Genomic DNA, 26,104 nt, shown 5'->3' with positions numbered 1-26,104 from the left:
GAGTACAAGGGGGAAGCATTATCACACCCCCTCAGTTGGTTTCCCCTCAAAGTAATGGTGCTAATCTGATCCTCCACGTTGAGATCATAGATGGAAAGGGAGTTTGTTTACAAGTGAGTGGACCTTCTGTAGGATGAATACTGATAGTGATAGCTGATCCACTATCCATTGGGGGTGGGTTAGAACGTAATAAAATTAGCCTTCAGTAGACAACCTTGACCTGGAAGCACCATGATGGAATTAGATAGAGCGCCAGTTAGTAGGACTGTCTGACTTGTACAGGAAACATCTCTGGCTCCAAATCTATGTTGCAATGGACAGTGTTGAGGGCTTATGGGTGGATGAACAATTACAACCATTGACAATAACTGGAAAGTAACTAAAAACCCCATATATAGCCTCTACAGAGATGTGAAACTATGGGAGTTTGTAAGCAGTGAGGTATTACGTGCAGCCACTGTTCTTTAAATATACTGTCCATTCTATACACTGGAAGCTCCCACGGATAGAAATGAGATAACTTGACTGGCTAATCTATTTTTAATGCCATGGCACCATGACACCAAGAAAAGCATTTTGCAAATAAAACAAGAAACACACAGCATCCACAGAAAGAAACAGTTAACATTTCTAGTCACTAATCCATTCCTCCTGAGGCAATTCTCTCTCAGAAACCCTGCAAGGCACATTCAGTATTTTTGGTTTTATTTCAGATTCACAGCATCAGTATTTAGCATTTTTAAACACCTGGTCACAGGATCTTAACAAATGCAGAATCGGTTTAACCTCTCAAAGGACAAACCCTGGCCTTGCGTCAACCTCAAGTCTAGATTATATAATCCCATCCTGTTGTGAGATGGTGCATCATTCACATCTTTTATAGCTCAATAGGAAACTTGTTCAGTCACTACTGACTTTCCGACTTCCACAAGCAGCTCTGTCTTTGCCTTCTAAGCAACTAGCTGAATTGCCTGGTTTACATTCTTGCCAATTCTCAACAGCACAGCATTGACTGGCTGCGTGGACTTCCGCTTCAGGAATAATCCCAACACTTCATATTGCATATGACAACAATATATAGGATTGGCTACACAGTCACATGAACAACTTTGCAAAGACTATTATAATATTTCAAATGGTGGTCAGGTGAACATGGTGAAGAGTGTTTCTCATTCTGTGTTATATCAATGATGAAAAATTAGACAGTCACATTGAAGCCTGGCTAAATAGATGATTACGGTTCACATCTCTGGGTAAGGCTGCCAATTCTTTCCAAGGACTAACATGTATGAATTAACGTGCACAGTTTGTAAATTGGTACAGATCCGAGAGAAACGGGTTTGGATGGGGAGGAGTTTGTTAGGTGTGTTCAGGAGGGTTTCCTGACACAGTATGTGGATAAGCCTACAAGAGGAGAAGCTGTACTCGATCTGGTACTGGCTAATGAACCTGGACAGGTGTCAGAACTCTCAGTAGGAGAACATCTTGGGGATAGTGATCATAACTCTATCTCCTTTACACTAGCATTGGAAAGAGATAGGATCAGGCAAATTAGGGAAGTGTTTATCTGGAGTAAGGGGAAATATGAAGCCATTAGGAGGGAAATTAGACAAGTAAATTGAAAGGAGGTGTTCTCGTGAAAAAGTACCGAAGTAAGGTGGCAAATTTTCAAAGAATTTTTGTCTAGAGTTCTGCACGAAAACATTCAGGTGAGACAGGGAGGTTTTGGTAGGTTACAGGAACCGTGGTGCACAAAAGTTGTAATGAACCAAGTCAAGAAGAAAAGTAAAGCGTACAAAAGGTTCAGAGAGCTAGGAGATGTTCGGGATCTGGAGGAGTATACGGCTTATAAGAAGGAACTTAAGAAGGAAGTTAGGAGAGCCAGAAGGGGTCATGAGAAGACCTTGGCAGGTAAGATTAAGGAGAACCCTAAGGCATTCTACAAATATGTGGAGAGTAAAATGATGAGATGTGAAGGAATAGGAACTATAAAATGTGAAGGTGGGAATGTTTGTATAAAACCAGTAGAAATAGCAGAGGTGCTTAATGAATACTTTACCTCAGTATTCACGGTTGAAAAAGATCTGGGAGGTTGTACTGCAGGCTTGCAGTGCACTGAAAAGATTGAGTATGTGGACATTAAGAAAGAGGATGTGTTGGAAGTTTTGAATAGTATCAACATAGATAAAGTGCCAGGACTGAATGGGATACACTCCAGGTTACTGTGGGAGGCCAGAACCTCTGGCGATGATCTTTGCGTCGTCGATGGAGACGGGAGAGGTTCCGGAGGATTGCGAATTTGGTTCCTATATTCAAGAAAGAGAATAGGGATAGACCAGGAAATTACTGACTGGTGAGTCTAACCTCAGTGGTTGGTAAGTTGATGGATCAGAAGGACCTTGGGATCCGGGTCCATAGGACTCTTAAATCGGCCTCACAGGTAGAGGATGTGGTTAAGAAGGCGTATGGTGTACTGGCCTTCATCAATCGAGGGATTGAGTTTAGGAGTTGGGAGATAAAGTTGCAGCTTTATAAGACCCTAGTCAGGCCTCTCTTGGAACACTGTGCTCAGTTCTTGTCACCTCATTACAGGAAGGATGAGGAAGCTATTGAAAGGGTGCAGAGGAGATTTACAAGGATGTTGCCTGGATTGGGTGGCATGCCTTATGAGGATAGGTTGAGGGAGCTTGGTCTTTTCTCCTTAGAGACAAAGGATGAGAGGTGACCTGACAGAAAAGTGTATAAGATGTTGAGAGGTATAGATCGGCCATGCTAAATTCTCCCTTAGTGTCAGGGGGACTGGCTAGGGTAAATGCAAGGGGTTATGGGGATAGGGCCGGGATGGGATTGTGGTCGGTGCAGACTTGATGGGCCGAATGGCCTCTTCTGCACTGTAGGATTTTATGATTCTGTGCATGTTGATACCACAAGAATCCCATGGACTGTATTCATCAGCCAGCTGTAGCTCGATACACAAATAATGATAGAATTCTCTGAGCTTCACCCTACCACTGCTGCCAACAAGAATGTGGTGCTCAGCCAAAACTCCACTCCCTGCAGCAGAACCAGAGAATCCAAGCCATGGGTGAGGTTGAAGGTTTCCAGCAAAAACATATTTGGAGCAAGGAGAAAGGAAATAGATTTTAAGTGAATAGGCTTTCCTTGGCTAGCCGGGATAGCAGGATTTGGGATATGCAGTTTTACAAGGGATAAAGTTAGCTGTATAAATAGATGAGATAGGAATAGACAGAGATGTATAATACAAAAACAAGGAGGTAACAAATGACAAGATCAGAAATCTGCCATTCTGGGGAAGTGTGGTCCATGAAAAGACAGAGGATCCCATGTCACTTTGGAATGTTCTTTTCAAGTGACCCGAGTTATGCAAATGCCTTTTTCTAAGCAGCTCAGTCAGTGACTTACCTTGTGATGCCAGTTTGGCAGCTTGCAAATCCATTTCACAGTAGATACTGTAACAAGCATTAACAGTACTGATATAGATGTCAACCATTTGAAGACACATATACTATATTCATTAGGGAAATAAAATTCTTCTGTTAATTTTTGGCAGGTTATGTTTAACCTCTCAAAAGGGGTCACTCTTGTTTTCCATGTTAATGAATGTTTTGAGACAAATCAGTCTTCCATTAGGATTAATTAATCATCCAAAGATGTGCGAGTCAGATGGACTGGCTATGCTAAATTGCCACTTAATATCAAGGGGACTGGCGGGGTAAATATGTGGGGCCACAGGGATAGGGTGGGTGGGATTGTGGTTGGTGCAGTCTCGATGGGCTGAATGGCCTCCTTCTGCACTGTAGGAATTCTACGGGTCTAACGCTGGGAAGCAGAATTCCAGCAAAGATACCACTAAATAGAACATGAGGTAACAAGTAGTTTTAGCAGATTAGTTAATAAATGGACAAGATAATCACAGTGGGGTATAAATTAACATTTTAATTCTAAAGAATACAGCACCCAATAGGGAGTCTGCCACAATGTTCAGCCAGAAATTAAATCAAAGCCAAGTTATACTGAAGCCTACATTTGAGCACCTCACTATCACCCGGACTTTCATACGAGTATAGTCAGAGATGCTGTCCTGTAAGACTGCATATTCACATGGAAATGAATGCCAGCAAGTTGGACCAAGGGAAATTCAAACGAGGGAAAGGAAGGGAGAAAATAAATTCTTACTTACGTTCACAGACAGCCCGTAATGGTGACCAAGTTTCATTTGTCCTGCAGGTAATACGTCTTGAACCTCCTGCCTGAAACACGTAACCAGGGTGACACTTGTAAGTGACTTGAGAATCCACAGGAAAGACAGTCTGAAAAATATATTCTTCAGTTGGTGACCCATTTTTCAATGCTGGAGGCTTGCCACACTGACCTATTACAACCAAAAAAAAAACAATAACAGTTTCAATTAGTCCCCGTTCCGGTACTTTCAAGTCACGTTTAAAAGATAAATGTGAAGTAGCTCAGGTCTTAATTTTATGCTAGAATTTGAGTCTTCTAAACCTACACTTGGACTTTCTCATTGCTTAATCCATTGGGCTGAAGAGAGAAAGCAAAAAAAAAGTAGTAGGGAAAAGGACGCACTGAGGAGTCTTGGGCAGATGTGGGCTTTGGAACATAATGCATCAAATAATACCAACACTTCACAGAACCTGATTTAGAGAGTAGCTGCAGATTGGAAGGAAGGAATCCATGACAAAAAAGTAGAGCTTATTGCAGTGATAACAACAGCTCTTGTCTTCCTGATGTTCAGTTGGAGGCAAGTTTCACTCATCCACAACTTTATAATCACACATATTGACAGCAGAGATAGCAAAAGATGGAGGCATACAGCAGTTTTTCCTCAGCACTTCATTCCAACTAGAAGAGAGTGTCAATTGTATTTTGTTTACTCCAAAGGGAATTCTTTGAGAAAGTGACAGAAAAAAAATGCAAGAGCGTGAATTTTAGCAGTTTCACACGTCATTCTTTAACAGCGATGTTGGAGCCTTTGCCCAGACTTCATTCTGGATCAAGAGTGCAACTCACAATCCAAACACTTACTGCAGCACTCGAGGGAATGCAGTATTGGGGTAATTCTGTTACATCATTGGTGGTTCTTCACTTATCCAACTAATTTCCAATGCTTACATTTTAAATTATTTAATTGATGGTGGCCCAAGTGTATTAGTTTCACTACATTCAACAGCATTCCTGCCAATCATTTTAAAACAACCATTACATTGATACATGATAATGTCCCGATAATTGTAAAGAGACCGAAAGCCTGCTCCTGTCCGTCCATTTCCAGGCATTCAGGGCAATCACATTGAACAAATGCCAAAAGAGAAATGCATTAGTTTCTATCAAGCATTAAATAGGTCTCCATGCTAAAAAACTGGGCTTCTGGGGAAAAAAAGAGGAAGTGGGGACAGAAAAAAAGTCCAATTTGGTGCCACTTTGTCAAAAGGTAATCAACCAATTTAAGAGCCATTTGGGCAGCACACAGTGGTTAGCACAGCTGCCTTACAGCGCCAGAGACTCAGGTTCAATTCTGGCTCAAGTTAGTGCGGAGTCTGCAAGTTCTCCTTGCGTTTGCGTGGGTTTCCCCCAGATGCTCCGATTTCTTCCTGCATTCTGAAAGATGTGCTGGTTAGGGGCATCGGCCGTGCTACATTCTCCCTCAGCGTACCCGAACAGGTGCCAGAGTGTGGCAACTAGAGGATTTTCACTAACTTTAGTTTTTAATGCAAGCCTACTTGCGACACTATCTCTCTAATCATTTTCAGTTAGTTACTCATTTGCTTTAATGTATCATGCTTCCTGTTGTCACACCTTGTGCATGTGATGCATCATGCACCTATTCAAATTATTTTGCAATTGGATTAAGTGGTCTTTAATTTTTAATAAACAATAAAAAAAAAATCAGAAAATGTCCTGAGCACCCATGCGCACGCAAGTTACCAAACAATTCAAAAAGTCACTCCCCAGAAAGATGAACTGCTACATGCTAAAAGATGTTAATAAACCAAATCACTAAAGAATGGTTCCATTTTTAGGTCATAATTCATTTTATAATGAATAATTTAAATCAAAGGAATGGTTACTCACATGGTTCACAAGTAGGTGGTGGTGGTACAAATGTGTTATTTTCTTTACACTCAATAATACTTTTCCCAACCATTTTAAATTTGTTATTACATTTATACTTGATAGTGTCTTGATAACTGTAGACAAGTTGATGACGTGACTCCACGTGCGCATTTGCAGGTAGTTTAGGGAAAACACATTGAACAACTGTCAAAAGAGCAGTGCATTAGTTTATGTTAATATTAAACAATTGCAAGTATAAATTCCTCCAGTCTAAAGCAGGAATAAACAGGCTCTGTGTTACAACAGCTATATTTAGTTAAGTAGCGAGCTTAATCCAGTTGCTAGAAGATTATTTGTACTAGCTGAGATTCCGATGAGTTAGAACGGTCTCAGGGGATCCTTACAACGGAGTGTGGCAATTTGGGGAAAGCAGTATTCCATTATTTTTCAAACCTTTTCAGGTTCTTACTTTGGTACAAAATAACAAACCGATTTGTGGGTCACTGGTAAATTATTCCCCCACAACCTTTGCAAAATACTTTTTATTAACGTACAGTAGGGGAGCTTGGCCAAGTGGAATGTGCCTCCTGCGTCGTAAGGGAAATCACGGGTGCAACAAGTGCCCTGCAAAATGTATCACCAATCACAGGAGCTAGAGTTCCAGGTTTCTCACTTCAAGTAGTGATTGGTGTCAGTGTAGTATATCCGTGGGACAGAAAAGTTAGTGGATAAAACTACTGGGGATGCAGTCACACTGCAGGTTAGGAACATGCAGGCAGAAAGAAGAGGTAACCACTGGGCAGGCGAAGAGAACACAGCAAATAGCGCAGCAGCTCAGTTCATTATATTTGGTGACCATTTCGGACACCAGCGGAGGTAGCGATTCCTCAAATGGATTGTGTCAAAAGCCAAATCCATGGCATGACAGGCAGCTCAACGTGATAGGCAATAGAAAGAAGAATGGAAGAGAAATAGTGATATTGTTATTAAGGAAACACTTGTCTATTCCCTTGGCTGTAGTCGTGAAGCCACAATAGTACCTTGAACCCACTGGTGCCAGGATCAAGGGTGTCACAGATTGGCTCTGATAGTCTTCTGGTGGAGTTTGAATAGCCAGAGGTTATGGTCAATATTAGTATCGATGACATGGGTAGGAAGGGAATGAGGTCCCAAAGCGGATTTCAAATCCATGTTGTAATAGAGCGTGTAGAGGGCTTTTGGGGAATGCCCGGTAGATGACCAATTACAATCACTGACAATAGCATCTGTATATTCACAGAAAACCCACTTCATTTGTAATACCCCAAAAGATTACATCAACAGCTGTTAATGCCACTGACCCATAAACCTGTTGCGTTCAAAATTCTTCATTTCAGCTGATGACAATTGAAACTAACTCTGATCTATAATTCTTTACCTTGACACCTTGGTGGATGCTCCTTCCATTCTGCAGTTGCAGTACAGGTGATGGTGTCTTCACCGATCAGGGAATGGCCTGCAATGCATGAATATTTAGCTATGCTTCCAAATGTCCAGAACTCTCCAGGTGGTGATGAAACTGTCCCATTGGCAACAGGTGGAGGATCGGGACATTTGACAACTAGAGAAAAACAAAATTCAGTCAGACTGTCAAATCGCATACTTAAGTGGCGAAGCACACTAGCTCACCAACACACAAATAGGTATTTTCACTTCTTTTCCATTAGCCTATAATTGAATGGAGAACAAATTATATGTAGATTGCTTATGGTAGTGGGGTGGCAGCAGGGAGAATGAAGGAATTCTAGTTGTGTTTATGTTGCTACTGCTTCATATTGCATTTGAGATCATTGGATGCGAACCATCTGCATTCTCCTGAAATATAGAAGATCAAAACAAATCTCTGAACTAAGCTTTCTGCAAAGCAAATTAGAATATCAAAACCAACAGCCAACATAGACTGATGCAGAACAGCAACTGTACTTTATAACCATGACCCCTTCATTAGTTCTCTCATGCTGAGCAACCTATTGTCCTTTCAGCATTCTCTTCAAATTGAGAGTTGATAAATTTAGTCATCAAATTACCAGACAGGGGTGAAGTTTGTACATCTTGACATGAGAGTAGCAGTCTTGATGTCACAACTGGATGCCTGAATGCAAATTATCAACACAGAGGTTTACCAAGGACTCCACAGCAACAATGAAATAGATAGTGCGCAGTTTTGCAGGTCAGGCTATTTACCATCTTTCCCTGCATCCCTCTCTGGAATTTGTAAATGTTACTTGCATTACTGCATCGCAAAGATGGTGTGATGCACACAGTCATTAAAAAAAGGTATACGACTTAATCCAGTTATATGTCTCCCACATCTAAATGCACTTCTTGTGTAGCTTCTAAATTCAGGAAGTGACATTCAGTAGTTGTCAAAAATAATTAATGCAAATTAACACTTCATTACACAATATTTCTAATATCTGAGGAATGTTTTTTCTTCTACTCCAGCCAATGATCGTGGAAGGTTGTTTCCTACTGATCCCTTTGAGAGTCCATATGATAGCAGAGACTGAATAACAGATGAAATAGTTGCTTGATTGAAAAGCTGCTCCTTCGGTTTAAGAATGAAATGTCAACATCAAAATATTAGCTACACTAGAAATTTGGCACCCCAATTTAGGGGGTTTCAAAATGAGGAACTTAAAAAAGGCACGGTAGCACAGTGATCAGCACTGCTGCTTCACAGCTCCAGGGACCTAGGTTCAATTCCCAGCTTGGGTCACTGTCTGTGTGGAGTTTGCACATTCTCCTCATGTCTGCATGGGTTGCCTCTGGCTGCTCCGGTTTTGTCCCACAGTCCAAAGATGTGTGGGTTAGGTTAATCGGCCATGCTAAAATTGCCCCTTAGTGTCCTGAGATGTGTAGATTAGAGGGGTTAGGGCCTGGGTGGGATTGTGGTTGGTGCAGACTTGATGGGCCAAATGGCCTCTTTCTGCACTGTAGGGTTTCTATGAAAATATGAACCAAACACTCCACATACTTTAATTCAATCATTGCTTTCTTTTAAAAAAAAGGTATAACTTTGTGTAAATTTGAATTCTGAACTTACATTCACATGTTGGAACCTGGCCATCCCAACCAGCAGCTGTGCATGTCCGATAGGGCCTACCAACCATGACGTACCTGGAGAAAAAAAACTTGATTTGTTAGTGGGAAGTCCTAGCCTGGCCTTGTGGCTCAAGCTCATTGTCCAATACTGGTCAAATGAAGCACTGTGGAATGTTTTAAGTTCTTAAAAGAACACACATCAATATCGCTGGTTTTCAGAAATAAATCAGATTTGACAAATTTATTTGAGTTGGGAACCAGTAGATGGAGCACATTTATATTTTCTGAACACAAACGCTTCCTTCAAAATACCTCATAGCATTTGGAGTGATATATTAGCACGGACAGATAATTAGCTGACTAAACATTCAGACTAAAATAGGTCATTTTCAGATTTCCAAACTAACTAATTGGGTGCCACTGGGATCAATGATGGGCCTCAACTATTTACAATTTGTATTAATGATCTGGATGAAGGAATTAAGCACATTCTAGCTAAATTTGCTGAACAAAGACAGCCAGTTAAAACACAAGGACAACAAAAAATATTTGCAAAGGAATTGGGATCAGTCAAGTGATCGGAAATAAATATTTGGCAGATGGAGTATAAATATGGGGAAAATGCAAGGTTGCCCATTGTTGTGGGAAGGATAGAAAAGCTGAATATTTAAGTGGGGAGAGACAGAATGCTGTTGTGATGCCATTCACTAACAGAGCCTATAGATACAGCAAACAATAGGAAGACAAATGAAATGTTGGACTTTATTGCAAGGGTATGGAGCACTAAAGTAGGGAGGCCTCACTACAACTGTGCCAAGGCATCGGCAAGACCACACTTGGAATACGGCATACAGTTTTGTGCTGGAATTCTACCACTTCACCCGCCACGGAATCAGGGTGGTCGAGGAGTGGACGTGGAAATGTTGTTGACCACAGACAGGTATTTCTGGTCTTGCTCAAGTGATACTGTAAAATCCCACCCCTAATATCTATACTGAAGAAAAAATATACTGGCACTGGAAGTAGTTCAAAGATTCATCCCAGGAACAGTCTAACGAAGGCGTTGGAGAAAAGGTTGAGTAGATTACACCTATACGAATTGGAATTGAGAAAAATATTAAAAGATTTGGAAGAGGCTTGATGGACAGAAGCCAGGAGGGGGATCTTTCCCTTGTAATGAAATGTAGAACAAAAAAGGGACATAGTTTCAAATTCAAGACGGAATTTCTTCTGAGAATCAATCAATCAATAGAATTATCTGCCCTAGATAGTGACGACTGAGTTATGGAATACATTCAAAACCAAGTTAGACTAATACGTTGTCCAGGAGTCAAGAATGAGTACCAAGCAGGAAAGTAGCATTAAGACCACCGTCAGACCAGGGTAAACAGCTACTCCTCATGATCACATGCTGGATTTTGGCACCTTATCAAAGGGGAGAATATTCATGCAACTTGACTCATTTGAATAGTAGCTTTAAACCCCCAGACAACACATTCCTTTTCACAAGTTGCCAAAGGACCCAATGGAGGAGATATGAACACTCAATCCAGATGTTATTGGGCAAGATATACATCAGCATTAAATTTCCACAGTTTAAAATAATTCAACAACCAAGCTACAGATCAGGAAACCCACATTCAGACACCAGACACAGAAAACCACCACCAGAAATAAACTGAGCCAGTTTCCTAAAGGTGCAAAAAAATCCCATGACAGACTTCAGTTTAAAATTTGAACAGAATATAATTTTTATTAAACAAGCAATCTCATTTAGTATTTGATAAACTGGACACTTACCCTTCATCACAATAAAAGGTAGCTTTCATTCCAAAAGTGGTATCTGGTACAATATAATCGCCATTTGAAATGTCACCTGGATTACCACAGTTTCTTGCTGAGAAAAAGTAGTAAAAGATGTTAAAGTACACCATCCTTCCCAGCTGGGTTTTGAACACCATTCACAGATTAAATGTTAGGAAAAATAAGAGATCTCTCCAACCCTTCTTTGCATTAGGGAAGGGTAGGTGTGGCAAAGGTATTCCCAAGCTTGAGATTCAAGCAACTGAAGGCATAGTCATCAATTAAAACCAGGGTTGGACATGAGGCCAGAAGCAGAGGTCTGCAGATATCCTCAAGGGTTTATTTGGCTGGAGGCAATTATGAAGAATTCTGGGCAGGATTTGAAAACAAGATTGAGAATTTTAAAGTCAAGACATTGCTTGAACAGTGGTTAACGTGGATCCGGGCACATAGGTGAAATGTGTGAAAAGTTTAAGGTATAATATGACAAAGTACATGTGAATGAGGATGGTTAATAAAAGTATTCAAACAAATTGTAAAATTCAATGCATTTCACAGTTTAATAATTGGATTGTGTTACTATCTTTAGCAACTTTTAATACTGGAGATAAGGGGAGACAGAAACCAAAAGGGGTCATTTTAACCTGATACACAGTTAATTAAAATTGCCCCCAAGACTCATCCGCTTATTTAATGCACTGTTCCCACTATCTTCTGTGCAGGCGGCAAAGACACCTATTTGAAACTGACTGATCTTTAATTTAAAAAGAAACATACAAGTTGGGATTTAAAGTGGTTAGCAAAATTTGATTCCATTTTTAAGTTGTTACCAGAAGATAAGGTCAGTGTAGCTTTTCTGCCAGTTGCAGACAGTGGGAAATGGACTCAGGGACAGATGTGGTCTAAACACAGTTTAATCCAATCTTTCTATATCTGACCTGAAATGCCAGTTAAAGTTTGTGAACAGATAGAATTTGAGAAACCAAGTTTAAATATGACCAATAGTCAGATGGTGGGGAAGGATGAAGCAAGTTCAATGTCCACAGAAGATCTGCTGAGCAAACCAAATCCCAGAGGGAATCTTCTCTTACGGATTATAACTTTTTTGAATTCTGAAAATAACAGGAATAAAAAAAACTACTGATTCCAAGAGCATGGAATTCCAGTAACATTTGAGACTTTTAAATTAAAAAAGCATTCACAAAGTGAAAACTTAAGTGCACAAGATTAAAATTACACAGTTAAAACAGTTGTACAAAGCAGCACTCCCCCCAAAAGAAAACCTCTGTTAGAACATTAAAGGAAACATCTTCTTGGTAACAATTCCTTGTAGATTTCTAACTCCAAATCCAGTATTAGCCAAAGTAAAACCGCTGTCACTTTAGTAAAGGTATGACACACAATTTCCTCAAACTCTTCCACTTCACTCTGAAAATCCAAGAAAATCTAGAGACAAGACTGCTTTCTGACAATGGCTGTATTGGCTTCTGAATGGCTCTCAGATTTTGCACCTTCTCAGCACAGAGCTGTCCCCACGATATCTTCCCCACACTCAACATCTCTCCTTACATATTGTTTGTCCACTTCATCTTCATTTCATTGTCCTTACCACCTCTGAACTCAATTTTTGCAAAATATAAAAAAAATCTTGCACACATGCTTATCAACTTTCCTTTTGGGTCAAATGAAATTGAACAACCTTCTCTTGTTCACATTTGAAACCTTTTCAAAAGGTCCCTTACTCCCTTTTCAAATTTGCAGCTGAAGAGCCAAGTCCCAATCTATTTCCTAATGCGATTTTCTTTTTTAAAACTAACCTATTTACAAATCCACATCACCATAGCTCTATTACAAATGTACGCATTTAACACCTTCACCCTTTTTTATCTCAAACACTCCCAGAGACATTGCCTCCATTAACTTTTGCCTAGCTTATTTAAATAATTGGCATACACAGCCTTTTTTTAAATAGATTATTCTCCAACACAATATTCTCCAAAATCCTCACAGTAAACCATGCAAATATATACTGTGAGGAAGTCAGTCATGCAAATGTGTACAGTGGCATAGTCCAGTGACTTGGGTTCCTGCCCGTGCAGAGTTTTCATGTTCTCCCCATGTCTGCGTGGGTTTCCTTCAAGTGCTCTGGTTTCCTTCCACAGTCCAAAGATAAGTAGGTTGGGTGGGGTTCGGTGGGGAGGGCAACGCAAGGCATGTCATGGGACTGGGAGTGTTCAGATAAGAAGCTCTTTTGAAGAGTAGGTGCAGACTGGACTGGTCTCCTCCTTCAATATAGGGAATCTATTGGTTCCATAAATAGTCTAGGAGATGTCCAGTGGAGTTTTCTCAGCATACATCTAAATAATGACTCCATAAATAAGGAAAGTCAGATATAGTTTTAAAACTGCATATGATTAAGCCAGACTGGTAACTAGAAACAGACAATTCTAGAATTACTCAGCATCTGTGGAGAAAAACAAAGTTAGTGTTTTGGGTCATTAATCTCAGCTTTTCACCAGGTGTTCAAGGAAAACAACTGTCTTAAGCAACTTAAGTGTATTAGTATTCCAAGTTCAGCATCAACTAAAAGTGATTTTAACATTGTTTCAAACAAAACCTGGGGAGGCGATAGCCTAGTGGTATTATCTCTAGACTATTAATCCAGAAACTCGGATGTTCTGGGGACCCGAGTCTGAATCCCACAGCAGATGGTGGAATTTGAATTCAATTTTTAAAAATTTGGAATTAAAGATCTACTGATGACCATGAAATCATTGTCAATTGTCAGAAAAACCCACATGGTTCACTAATGTCCTTTAGGGAAGGAAATCTACTCCAGAGCCACAGCAATGTGGTTGACTTGAGCAACTAGGGATGAGCAATCAACATTGCAAATAGTCTCAATACACCAGCTTAAAGTCCAACAGGTTTATTTGTAACAAAGGCCACTAGCTTTCAGAACTCGCTGGCCAACACCAGCATCTCCACATCAATAAATGTGGCCAGTGACATCCATTTCCCACAAATGAAAACAAAAATTGGAACTGGTATTAAAGTAGCAACATGAGAGTATCATACTCAACTTGATCAGGCAACTCAGACTCCAGGGGCACAACCTTACTGGTAGTTCACACCTCACCACCTCTGCAAGCAAGGACGGAGACTTTGGCATTCAGCCACCTCTCCATTTCCTGCAGCAGGATCAGAATTAGGGCACTGACATTAACACCAAATTCTACACTGGCTACCGAGGGCAGAGCTACTCTATCCCATTCAGTAAATCTGCCCCATCACTGATCTGAAACCATCACTGAAAAGCAGCAATGAAGGGCGGGGGCACCGCTTACCCATGACCCGGGCCACCCAGATGGCCATTAGAGTGAGGATCAGTCTCTCTGACATTCCCCAATTCTCTCGATCTTTAATCTTCGAAGAAACTTTCCCTCGGCCGGGAATTTGAAGAAAACTCCTGGATTTTTTTTCCCGCTTGGGAGACGCAATTAATGCGGTTTTGCTTCCTTTTCCACGAGTTATTCCGGGGTGGTAGACTCGGTGCAACGTCAGTGCTCTCAGACAAGTAGCCCTATTTCAATCCCAACCATCCCATTTGAGTGCGTAAGCAGTGACGGAAACATGTTCCTCCATTAGAATCAACCCATGCAAATTGCTGGCTTTGCTCCAGGAATATATTATAAACCGGATTGAATCGCAATGCAATTAGTAAACCGTAACACAGGCTAAAAATGAAAGCGTAATGTAACTCACACCCAGTTCACACAGGGCAGAGTTCCGTTTAAATTTCAGGGAATTCGTGCAGAAGGTTCAATGGCAACGGAGGCAAAAGACGAAGAGTAACTTCATCAGTCCCACCCCATGCCGTCCATTCATTGGAATGACAACGACTCATTTAACAAATTACCTCTTCATTTTAATTCAGGACATTAGAAGAATTCTACAACTAAGGATTCAAAAGAAATGGCAGTAGAGGGGACATGAGGATTAACTTTTTTTACCCAAAGGATGTTGGGTGTCTGCCCAAATTGGTGGTGGGGGCAGAGACTCGAAACTCTTTTAGAAAGTACCTGGGATCTGCACCCTAGCTATGTTATAATTGTAACACTACATTCCTTCTCTTTGTCTGGTATGCTTTGCCTATATAGCGCGCAAGAAGCAGTATTTTTCATTGTGTATTAATACATGTGACAATAATAAATCAAATCAAAAACCTTAAGTGCTGTAAACTACAGGGCTAAGGGCCAGGTGAAGGAAGGTGAGATTAGAAAGGGCACCTGGGCGTCCTTGGGTTGGTATGGACCAGATGGACCAAATGGCCTCAATCTATGTTGTAACATTTCTATGGGGCAGAAGATTCCCAAAATTTGCTAAGTGTCATTTTCGGCATGATAACCTGAGTGAGTTTTGCCGGCGTTGTCAGTGGGATCTAGACTGGAATTGTTACAGCACTTGAAAAAAAATTCCCAGGAGAAACACCAAACTCAGGCTCTACGCATCTGCCTCACCTGCACTTGGGTCATCTGAACACATCATTTAAACTGCTTCACAGCACTTGCTCACGATCTCGCCAAGATGGCTGTTCGAAAGCTAGCACCAAGGTTCACTGAGGGAGCCCTGACATTGTTGCTGAATACTGCGGAGGGGAGGACAACCCTCTACCTGCAGGCAGGCAAAAGACTCCAGTGAGGTCACAAACCTCACCTGGAAGGCAGTGGCCATGCTGCTGAATGCCAGCAGAGGTCAGGGATGCAGCGCTGGAAAAAGATGAATGACCTCTCCCTTCTTCTTGTCTTCCATCACCCCTTTCCCACTCACACGCTCCTCACTCACTCGTTCACACACACATTCCTCACGCACGCACACCTCACTCACATGCTTTTCAGACACACACACACACACCTCACTGACTCACTTATACACGCACTCCTCACACACTCTTCTCACTCACACTCCTCAAACTCACTCATACACATCATACATTCATCACTCAGACACTCTCCTCACTCACACACTCTTCACTATACCACTTGGACCCCACTTGCTGCCACCCTCTTTCTGCTCCACCATTGGATCTCCCAAAGACTTCCTCATCTCCCCTGAGACTTCCTCATTGTTCAACCCTGCTCATGTGTTGTGCCCACACACACCAGGCACCATTGCATCTGATCTGGCTTGTGGCCTGTTCACAACCTCCCTATCTGTTTCCATGCAATACAAGCTGACTCGCAACTGACACAAGAGTGCATTGATGGGTGGTCGAACTCCAGATCGTCATACCATTCAAGGAGAAAGCATTGGAGCTTTCAGGGAGTGGATCTGTGTGGAAAGGAAAGTGAGCAGGAGACAGAGAAGTGTACTTGTGCACTCTGCACTTTTGCCCATCTCCACAAACACACATGAGCTTTGTCTCTCCAAGATTTTTGTTCTTGCCATGCACTAATGCCATGCCTCTTCCCTGGCAGGAAAGTCACTTGAGCAACCTGGCCTGTCCTCCAGAAGGGATCCTGCTCCGAGTCACACCACCTGTTTGGATGAGCTGATGGTGGAGGAAAGATTACAAACTGGATTCTCAACATCAAGATTTGTGTTTTCGGCATCTCAAGAGATTTGAAGTTTAAAATGTATTTATTAGTTACAAGTAAGGCTTACATTAACACTGCAACAGAGTTACTGTGAAATACCTCTAGTTGCCACAGTCTGGCACCGGTGTGGGTCAACACACCGAGCCAGCACGTTTTTCAGACTGTGGGAGGAAACCCATGCAGACACGGGGAGAACATGCAAACACCACACCGACAGCGACCCAGTGGGAATCAAACCCAAGTCCCTGGCGCTATGAAGCAGCAATGCAAATCATTGTGCTACCGTGTTGCCCCATTTAGCAGCCACGAGGGGAATTATATGGCTATCATGGTTGCTAAATTACAGGTGGAGATGCCGGCATTGGACTGGAGTAAACATTGTAAGAAATCTCAACACCAGATTAAAGTCCAACCAGTTTATTTGATAGTAAAATCAAATCTTATCAAATAAACTGGTCGGACTTTAATCTGGTGTTGTGAGATTTCTTACTGTGCTAAATTACAGCCTGGAATTCCAAAGAGAATCCAGCACTTACACAGAAAAGAGAATCTACTGAAATGCAGTACTAATGAAGTTCTGCATCATTGGTGGTGCCTGACCACAAAGTAATTAACTAGATACAAATTTCTTTAGGGCATTTTTGATAGCCATGATAAACTTAACCTGATTTATTTAAGTTTAATTTAACTTTGTTCTCTCTTTCTACTATTATTTGAAGCACAGCTTAGCACACTTCATGTACCACCATACTTCCTGTATGGCATGGAAAGTAGTGATCTAGTGGTATTGTCACTGGATTAGTAATCAGGGACGCAGGGTAATGCTCTAGGGACCCAGATTTGAAGCCCACCGTGGCAGGTTGTGAAATTTGAATTCAATAAATATCTGGAATTATAAATCTCATGATGCCCATGAAATCATTGTCGATTGTTGTACAAAGGATCTTTGTTTACTAATGTCCTCGCCTGGCATGGCCTATACGTGACTGCAGACCACACTGCAATGTGGTTTACTTTGAAATGGCCCAGCTTACTTTCTGAAGTAAGGGGGCCAAAACCGCCCACAATATTCCAGATGCGGTCTAACCAAGCTCCTATACAATTAAAACAAGACCTCACTACCCTTGTACTCAAATCCTTTTGTGATAAAAGCTAACATTCAGCCTTCCGAATAAGTTATTAAAAAGCAAACCAGGCACAAGGATTTATTTCCAGAGGATTAGAATTGGGAAGTAGAGGATGTATGTCACACTTGCAGCAAAGGTTGGCAGGACCAAATGGGATACTGTTTACAGTTCTGGTTGTTCTATTATAGAATGGTTGTAGAAGCAGTGGATAGGATGCAAAATAAACAACAATCAGAAATGTGAAGAATCTGAGCAGGAAAGGATCATCAGGCGGGGGTTCTTTGATCTTTACAAGGGAAAGGTATACAATGTCCTAGTAGAAGTTAAAATTATTACAGGGATTTGATCAAGTGCCTCCCTATCTGTGTAATCTCTTCCAGCCTGTGAACCTTCCCAGGTATGTCCATAGAATCAAAGAATCATAGAATTCTTACAGTGCAGAAGGAGGCCATTTGTCCATCGAGCCTGCACCAACAACAATCCCACCCTGGACCTATCTCCGTAACTCCATGAATTTAGCTTGCTAATTCCCCGACACTAAGGGTCAATTTAGCACGGCCAGTCAACCTAACCTGCACGTCTTTGGGGTGTGAGACAAAACCACAGCACCCAAAGGAAACCTACGCAGATACGAGGAGAACAAGCAAACTCCACACAGACAGACAGTCACCCGAGACTGGAATTGAACCCAGGTCCCTGGCTCTGTGAGACAGCAGTGCTAACCACTGTGCCACCATGCCACCCCTTTCAACTCACTCTGGCCTCTTTTAATCACTCCACCATTGGGGGCGGTCATGTTTTCAGTTGCCTGAGCCCCCAAGCTCTGGAAATTCCTCTCTTCACCGTTCGCCTTTGTTATCTTTAATACACTCCATACAGTCCACTTGCTTGACCAAGTCTTCATATATAGCATGTTGTCATACTTTTTATAATGCTACTGCATTACGCCTTGGTATATTTTATTACATTAATGGTCTTGTAGTGTAGGCTGTTTTTGAGTGGACACAGAAAGGGTATTTCCAGTTGTTGGGTAGAGCAAAACTTAAGACTGTCAATATAAAATAGTCCCCAATAAATCTAAGAGGGAATTCAGAAGAAACTGCTTTGTCATTATAACAGTGTGAATGTGGAATATACTTATGTTATTCATGCACAACTGATTACAAAACCTGGGCCTGATATAACAGTGCACACCACACACTGACAGGAAGTCTCCCTCTCCCCATTAAATTATATGTCTATAATATATATATAAAATATATATTAGGAATATCCCTAGAGAAAGGGGTTTGGATGGGGAGGAGATTGTTAGGTGTGCTCAGGAGGGTTTCCTGACACAGTATGTGGATAAGCCTACAAGAGGAGAAGCTGTATTCGATCTGGTACTGGCTAACGAACCTGGACAGGTGTCAGATTTCTCAGTAGGAGAACATTTTGGGGATAGTGATCATAGCTCTATCTCCTTTACACTAGCATTGGAAAGAGATAGGATCAGGCAAATTAGGAAAGTGTTTATCTGGAGTAAGGGGAAATATGAAGCCATTAGGAAGGAAATTAGACAAGTAAATTGGAAGGTGGTGTTCTCGTGAAAAAGTACCGAAGTAAGGTGGCAGATTTTCAAAGAATTTTTGTCTAGAGTTCTGCACGAAAACATTCAGGTGAGACAGGGAGGTTTTGGTAGGTTACAGGAACCGTGGTGCACAAAAGTTGTAATGAACCAAGTCAAGAAGAAAAGTAAAGCGTACAAAAGGTTCAGAGAGCTAGGAGATGTTCGGGATCTGGAGGAGTATACGGCTTATAGGAAGGAACTTAAGAAGGAAGTTAGGAGAGCCAGAAGGGGTCATGAGAAGACCTTGGCAGGTAAGATTAAGGAGAACCCTAAGGCATTCTACAAATATGTGGAGAGTAAAATGATGAGATGTGAACGAATAGGAACTATAAAATGTGAAGGTGGGAATGTTTGTATAAAACCAGTAGAAATAGCAGAGGTGCTTAATGAATACTTTACCTCAGTATTCACGGTTGAAAAAGATCTGGGAGGTTGTACTGCAGGCTTGCAGTGCACTGAAAAGATTGAGTATGTGGACATTAAGAAAGAGGATGTGTTGGAAGTTTTGAATACAATCAACATAGATAAATCGCCGGGACTGAATAGGATATACTCCAGGTTACTGTGGGAGGCCAGAACCTCTGGCGATGATCTTTGCGTCGTCGATGGAGACGGGAGGTTCCAGAGGATTGCGAATTTGGTTCCTATATTCAAGAAAGAGAATAGGGATAGCCCAGGAAATTACTGACTGGTGAGTCTAACCTCAGTGTTTGGTAAGTTGATGGATCAGAAGGACCTTGGGATCCGGGTCCGGGTCCATAGGACTCTTAAAATCGGCCTCGCAGGTAGAGGATGTGGTTAAGAAGGCGTATGGTGTACTGGCCTTCATCAATCGAGGGACTGAGTTTAGGAGTTGGGAGATAAAAGTTGCAGCTTTATAAGACTCTAGTCAGACCTCTTTTGGAATACTGTGCTCAGTTCTTGTCACCTCATTACAGGAAGGATGAGGAAACTATTGAAAGGGTGCAGAGGAGATTTACAAGGATGTTGCCTGGATTGGGTGGCATGCCTTATGAGGATAGGTTGAGGGAGCTTGGTCTTTTCTCCTTAGAGACAAAGGATGAGAGGTGACCTGATAGAAAAGTGTGTAAGATGTTGAGAGGTATAGATCGGCCATGCTAAGTTCTCCCTTAGTGTCAGGGGGACTGGCTAGGGTAAATGCAAGGGGTTATGGGGATAGGGCCAGGATGGGATTGTGGTCGGTGCAGACTTGATGGGCCGAATGGCCTCTTCTGCACTGTAGGATTTTATGATTCTGTGCATGTTGATACCACAAGAATCCCATGGACTGTATTCATCAGCCAGCTGTAGCTCGATACACAAATAATGATAGGATTCTCTGAGCTTCACCCTACCACTGCTGCCAACAAGAATGTGGTGCTCAGCCAAAACTTCACTCCCTGCAGCAGAACCAGAGAATCCAAGCCATGGGTGAGGTTGAAGGTTTCCAGCAAAAACATATTTGGAGCAAGGAGAAAGGAAATAGATTTTAAGTGAATAGGCTTTCCTTGGCTAGCCGGGATAGCAGGATTTGGGATATGCAGTTTTACAGGGGATAAAGTTAGCTGTATAAATAGATAAGATAGGAATAGACAGAGATGTATAATACAAAAACAAGGAGGTAACAAATGACAAGATCAGAAATCTGCCATTCTGGGGAAGTGTGGTCCATGAAAAGACAGAGGATCCCATGTCACTTTGGAATGTTCTTTTCAAGTGACCCGAGTTATGCAAATGCCTTTTTCTAAGCAGCTCAGTCAGTGACTTACCTTGTGATGCCAGTTTGGCAGCTTGCAAATCCATTTCACAGTAGATACTGTAACAAGCATTAACAGTACTGATATAGATGTCAACCATTTGAAGACACATATACTATATTCATTAGGGAAATAAAATTCTTCTGTTAATTTTTGGCAGGTTATGTTTAACCTCTCAAAAGGGGTCACTCTTGTTTTCCATGTTAATGAATGTTTTGAGACAAATCAGTCTTCCATTAGGATTAATTAATCATCCAAAGATGTGCGAGTCAGATGGACTGGCTATGCTAAATTGCCACTTAATATCAAGGGGACTGGCGGGGTAAATATGTGGGGCCACAGGGATAGGGTGGGTGGGATTGTGGTTGGTGCAGTCTCAATGGGCTGAATGGCCTCCTTCTGCACTGTAGGAATTCTACGGGTCTAATGCTGGGAAGCAGAATTCCAGCAAAGATACCACTAAATAGAACATGAGGTAACAAGTAGTTTTAGCAGATTAGTTAATAAATGGACAAGATAATCACAGTGGGGTATAAATTAACATTTTAATTCTAAAGAATACAGCACCCAATAGGGAGTCTGCCACAATGTTCAGCCAGAAATTAAATCAAAGCCAAGTTATACTGAAGCCTACATTTGAGCACCTCACTATCACCCGGACTTTCATACGAGTATAGTCAGAGATGCTGTCCTGTAAGACTGCATATTCACATGGAAATGAATGCCAGCAAGTTGGACCAAGGGAAATTCAAACGAGGGAAAGGAAGGGAGAAAATAAATTCTTACTTACGTTCACAGACAGCCCGTAATGGTGACCAAGTTTCATTTGTCCTGCAGGTAATACGTCTTGAACCTCCTGCCTGAAACACGTAACCAGGGTGACACTTGTAAGTGACTTGAGAATCCACAGGAAAGACAGTCTGAAAAATATATTCTTCAGTTGGTGACCCATTTTTCAATGCTGGAGGCTTGCCACACTGACCTATTACAACCAAAAAAAAAACAATAACAGTTTCAATTAGTCCCCGTTCCGGTACTTTCAAGTCACGTTTAAAAGATAAATGTGAAGTAGCTCAGGTCTTAATTTTATGCTAGAATTTGAGTCTTCTAAACCTACACTTGGACTTTCTCATTGCTTAATCCATTGGGCTGAAGAGAGAAAGCAAAAAAAAAAGTAGTAGGGAAAAGGACGCACTGAGGAGTCTTGGGCAGATGTGGGCTTTGGAACATAATGCATCAAATAATACCAACACTTCACAGAACCTGATTTAGAGAGTAGCTGCAGATTGGAAGGAAGGAATCCATGACAAAAAAGTAGAGCTTATTGCAGTGATAACAACAGCTCTTGTCTTCCTGATGTTCAGTTGGAGGCAAGTTTCACTCATCCACAACTTTATAATCACACATATTGACAGCAGAGATAGCAAAAGATGGAGGCATACAGCAGTTTTTCCTCAGCACTTCATTCCAACTAGAAGAGAGTGTCAATTGTATTTTGTTTACTCCAAAGGGAATTCTTTGAGAAAGTGACAGAAAAAAAATGCAAGAGCGTGAATTTTAGCAGTTTCACACGTCATTCTTTAACAGCGATGTTGGAGCCTTTGCCCAGACTTCATTCTGGATCAAGAGTGCAACTCACAATCCAAACACTTACTGCAGCACTCGAGCGAATGCAGTATTGGGGTAATTCTGTTACATCATTGGTGGTTCTTCACTTATCCAACTAATTTCCAATGCTTACATTTTAAATTATTTAATTGATGGTGGCCCAAGTGTATTAGTTTCACTACATTCAACAGCATTCCTGCCAATCATTTTAAAACAACCATTACATTGATACATGATAATGTCCCGATAATTGTAAAGAGACCGAAAGCCTGCTCCTGTCCGTCCATTTCCAGGCATTCAGGGCAATCACATTGAACAAATGCCAAAAGAGAAATGCATTAGTTTCTATCAAGCATTAAATAGGTCTCCATGCTAAAAAACTGGGCTTCTGGGGAAAAAAAGAGGAAGTGGGGACAGAAAAAAAGTCCAATTTGGTGCCACTTTGTCAAAAGGTAATCAACCAATTTAAGAGCCATTTGGGCAGCACACAGTGGTTAGCACAGCTGCCTTACAGCGCCAGAGACTCAGGTTCAATTCTGGCTCAAGTTAGTGCGGAGTCTGCAAGTTCTCCTTGCGTTTGCGTGGGTTTCCCCCAGATGCTCCGATTTCTTCCTGCATTCTGAAAGATGTGCTGGTTAGGGGCATCGGCCGTGCTACATTCTCCCTCAGCGTACCCGAACAGGTGCCAGAGTGTGGCAACTAGAGGATTTTCACTAACTTTAGTTTTTAATGCAAGCCTACTTGCGACACTATCTCTCTAATCATTTTCAGTTAGTTACTCATTTGCTTTAATGTATCATGCTTCCTGTTGTCACACCTTGTGCATGTGATGCATCATGCACCTATTCAAATTATTTTGCAATTGGATTAAGTGGTCTTTAATTTTTAATAAACAATAAAAAAAAAAAAATCGGAAAATGTCCTGAGCACCCATGCGCACGCAAGTTACCAAACAATTCAAAAAGTCACTCCCCAGAAAGATGAACTGCTACATGCTAAAAGATGTTAATAAACCAAATCACTAAAGAATGGTTCCATTTTTAGGTCATAATTCATTTTATAATGAATAATTTAAATCATCAAAGGAATGGTTACTCACATGGTTCACAAGTAGGTGGTGGTGGTACAAATGTGTTATTTTCTTTACACTCAATAATACTTTTCCCAACCATTTTAAATTTGTTATTACATTTATACTTGATAGTGTCTTGATAACTGTAGACAAGTTGATGACGTGACTCCACGTGCGCATTTGCAGGTAGTTTAGGGAAAACACATTGAACAACTGTCAAAAGAGCAGTGCATTAGTTTATGTTAATATTAAACAATTGCAAGTATAAATTCCTCCAGTCTAAAGCAGGAATAAACAGGCTCTGTGTTACAACAGCTATATTTAGTTAAGTAGCTAGCTTAATCCAGTTGCTAGAAGATTATTTGTACTAGCTGAGATTCCGATGAGTTAGAACGGTCTCAGGGGATCCTTACAACGGAGTGTGGCAATTTGGGGAAAGCAGTATTCCATTATTTTTCAAACCTTTTCAGGTTCTTACTTTGGTACAAAATAACAAACCGATTTGTGGGTCACTGGTAAATTATTCCCCCACAACCTTTGCAAAATACTTTTTATTAACGTACAGTAGGGGAGCTTGGCCAAGTGGAATGTGCCTCCTGCGTCGTAAGGGAAATCACGGGTGCAACAAGTGCCCTGCAAAATGTATCACCAATCACAGGAGCTAGAGTTCCAGGTTTCTCACTTCAAGTAGTGATTGGTGTCAGTGTAGTATATCCGTGGGACAGAAAAGTTAGTGGATAAAACTACTGGGGATGCAGTCACACTGCAGGTTAGGAACATGCAGGCAGAAAGAAGAGGTAACCACTGGGCAGGCGAAGAGAACACAGCAAATAGCGCAGCAGCCCAGTTCATTATATTTGGTGACCATTTCGGACACCAGCGAAGGTAGCGATTCCTCAAATGGATTGTGTCAAAAGCCAAATCCATGGCATGACAGGCAGCTCAACGTGATAGGCAATAGAAAGAAGAATGGAAGAGAAATAGTGATATTGTTATTAAGGAAACACTTGTCTATTCCCTTGGCTGTAGTCGTGAAGCCACAATAGTACCTTGAACCCACTGGTGCCAGGATCAAGGGTGTCACAGATTGGCTCTGATAGTCTTCTGGTGGAGTTTGAATAGCCAGAGGTTATGGTCAATATTAGTATCGATGACATGGGTAGGAAGGGAATGAGGTCCCAAAGCGGATTTCAAATCCATGTTGTAATAGAGCGTGTAGAGGGCTTTTGGGGAATGCCCGGTAGATGACCAATTACAATCACTGACAATAGCATCTGTATATTCACAGAAAACCCACTTCATTTGTAATACCCCAAAAGATTACATCAACAGCTGTTAATGCCACTGACCCATAAACCTGTTGCGTTCAAAATTCTTCATTTCAGCTGATGACAATTGAAACTAACTCTGATCTATAATTCTTTACCTTGACACCTTGGTGGATGCTCCTTCCATTCTGCAGTTGCAGTACAGGTGATGGTGTCTTCACCGATCAGGGAATGGCCTGCAATGCATGAATATTTAGCTATGCTTCCAAATGTCCAGAACTCTCCAGGTGGTGATGAAACTGTCCCATTGGCAACAGGTGGAGGATCGGGACATTTGACAACTAGAGAAAAACAAAATTCAGTCAGACTGTCAAATCGCATACTTAAGTGGCGAAGCACACTAGCTCACCAACACACAAATAGGTATTTTCACTTCTTTTCCATTAGCCTATAATTGAATGGAGAACAAATTATATGTAGATTGCTTATGGTAGTGGGGTGGCAGCAGGGAGAATGAAGGAATTCTAGTTGTGTTTATGTTGCTACTGCTTCATATTGCATTTGAGATCATTGGATGCGAACCATCTGCATTCTCCTGAAATATAGAAGATCAAAACAAATCTCTGAACTAAGCTTTCTGCAAAGCAAATTAGAATATCAAAACCAACAGCCAACATAGACTGATGCACAACAGCAACTGTACTTTATAACCATGACCCCTTCATTAGTTCTCTTATGCTGAGCAACCTATTGTCCTTTCAGCATTCTCTTCAAATTGAGAGTTGATAAATTTAGTCATCAAATTACCAGACAGGGGTGAAGTTTGTACATCTTGACATGAGAGTAGCAGTCTTGATGTCACAATTGGATGCCTGAATGCAAATTATCAACACAGAGGTTTACCAAGGACTCCACAGCAACAATGAAATAGATAGTGCGCAGTTTTGCAGGTCAGGCTATTTATCATCTTTCCCTGCATCCCTCTCTGGAATTTGTAAATGTTACTTGCATTACTGCATCGCAAAGATGGTGTGATGCACACAGTCATTAAAAAAAGGTATACGACTTAATCCAGTTATATGTCTC

General features: G+C 41.3%; 1 protein-coding gene across 3 annotated transcripts in view; it reads right to left on the bottom strand.

The window, feature by feature from the left end:
- The window catches only part of LOC145356981 (C4b-binding protein alpha chain-like), a 43,280-nt gene that overhangs the window by 9,550 nt on the left and 7,626 nt on the right, over nucleotides 1–26,104 (bottom strand). Inside the window, exons 5-12 of one of the 3 annotated variants that reach the window (XM_080210005.1) lie at nucleotides 25,177–25,359; nucleotides 23,778–23,963; nucleotides 21,861–22,052; nucleotides 10,978–11,074; nucleotides 9,179–9,252; nucleotides 7,511–7,693; nucleotides 6,112–6,297; nucleotides 4,202–4,393 (exon numbers count right to left, since the gene is read on the bottom strand). In XM_080210005.1, coding sequence (XP_080066131.1) covers nucleotides 4,202–4,393; nucleotides 6,112–6,297; nucleotides 7,511–7,693; nucleotides 9,179–9,252; nucleotides 10,978–11,074; nucleotides 21,861–22,052; nucleotides 23,778–23,963; nucleotides 25,177–25,359 — 1,293 coding nt within the window. The remainder of the gene's footprint in view (nucleotides 1–4,201; nucleotides 4,394–6,111; nucleotides 6,298–7,510; nucleotides 7,694–9,178; nucleotides 9,253–10,977; nucleotides 11,075–21,860; nucleotides 22,053–23,777; nucleotides 23,964–25,176; nucleotides 25,360–26,104) is intronic. The other 2 variants (XM_080210006.1, XM_080210008.1) reach the window with 2 other exon arrangements.

This window comes from Carcharhinus amblyrhynchos, chromosome 22, assembly GCF_965287045.1.
Source record: "Carcharhinus amblyrhynchos chromosome 22, sCarAmb.v2.hapA, whole genome shotgun sequence".
Lineage (NCBI taxonomy): Eukaryota > Metazoa > Chordata > Chondrichthyes > Carcharhiniformes > Carcharhinidae > Carcharhinus > Carcharhinus amblyrhynchos.
The sequence above is the reverse complement of the archived record's forward strand: the minus strand, read 5'-3'. Positions and strand labels throughout refer to the sequence as shown.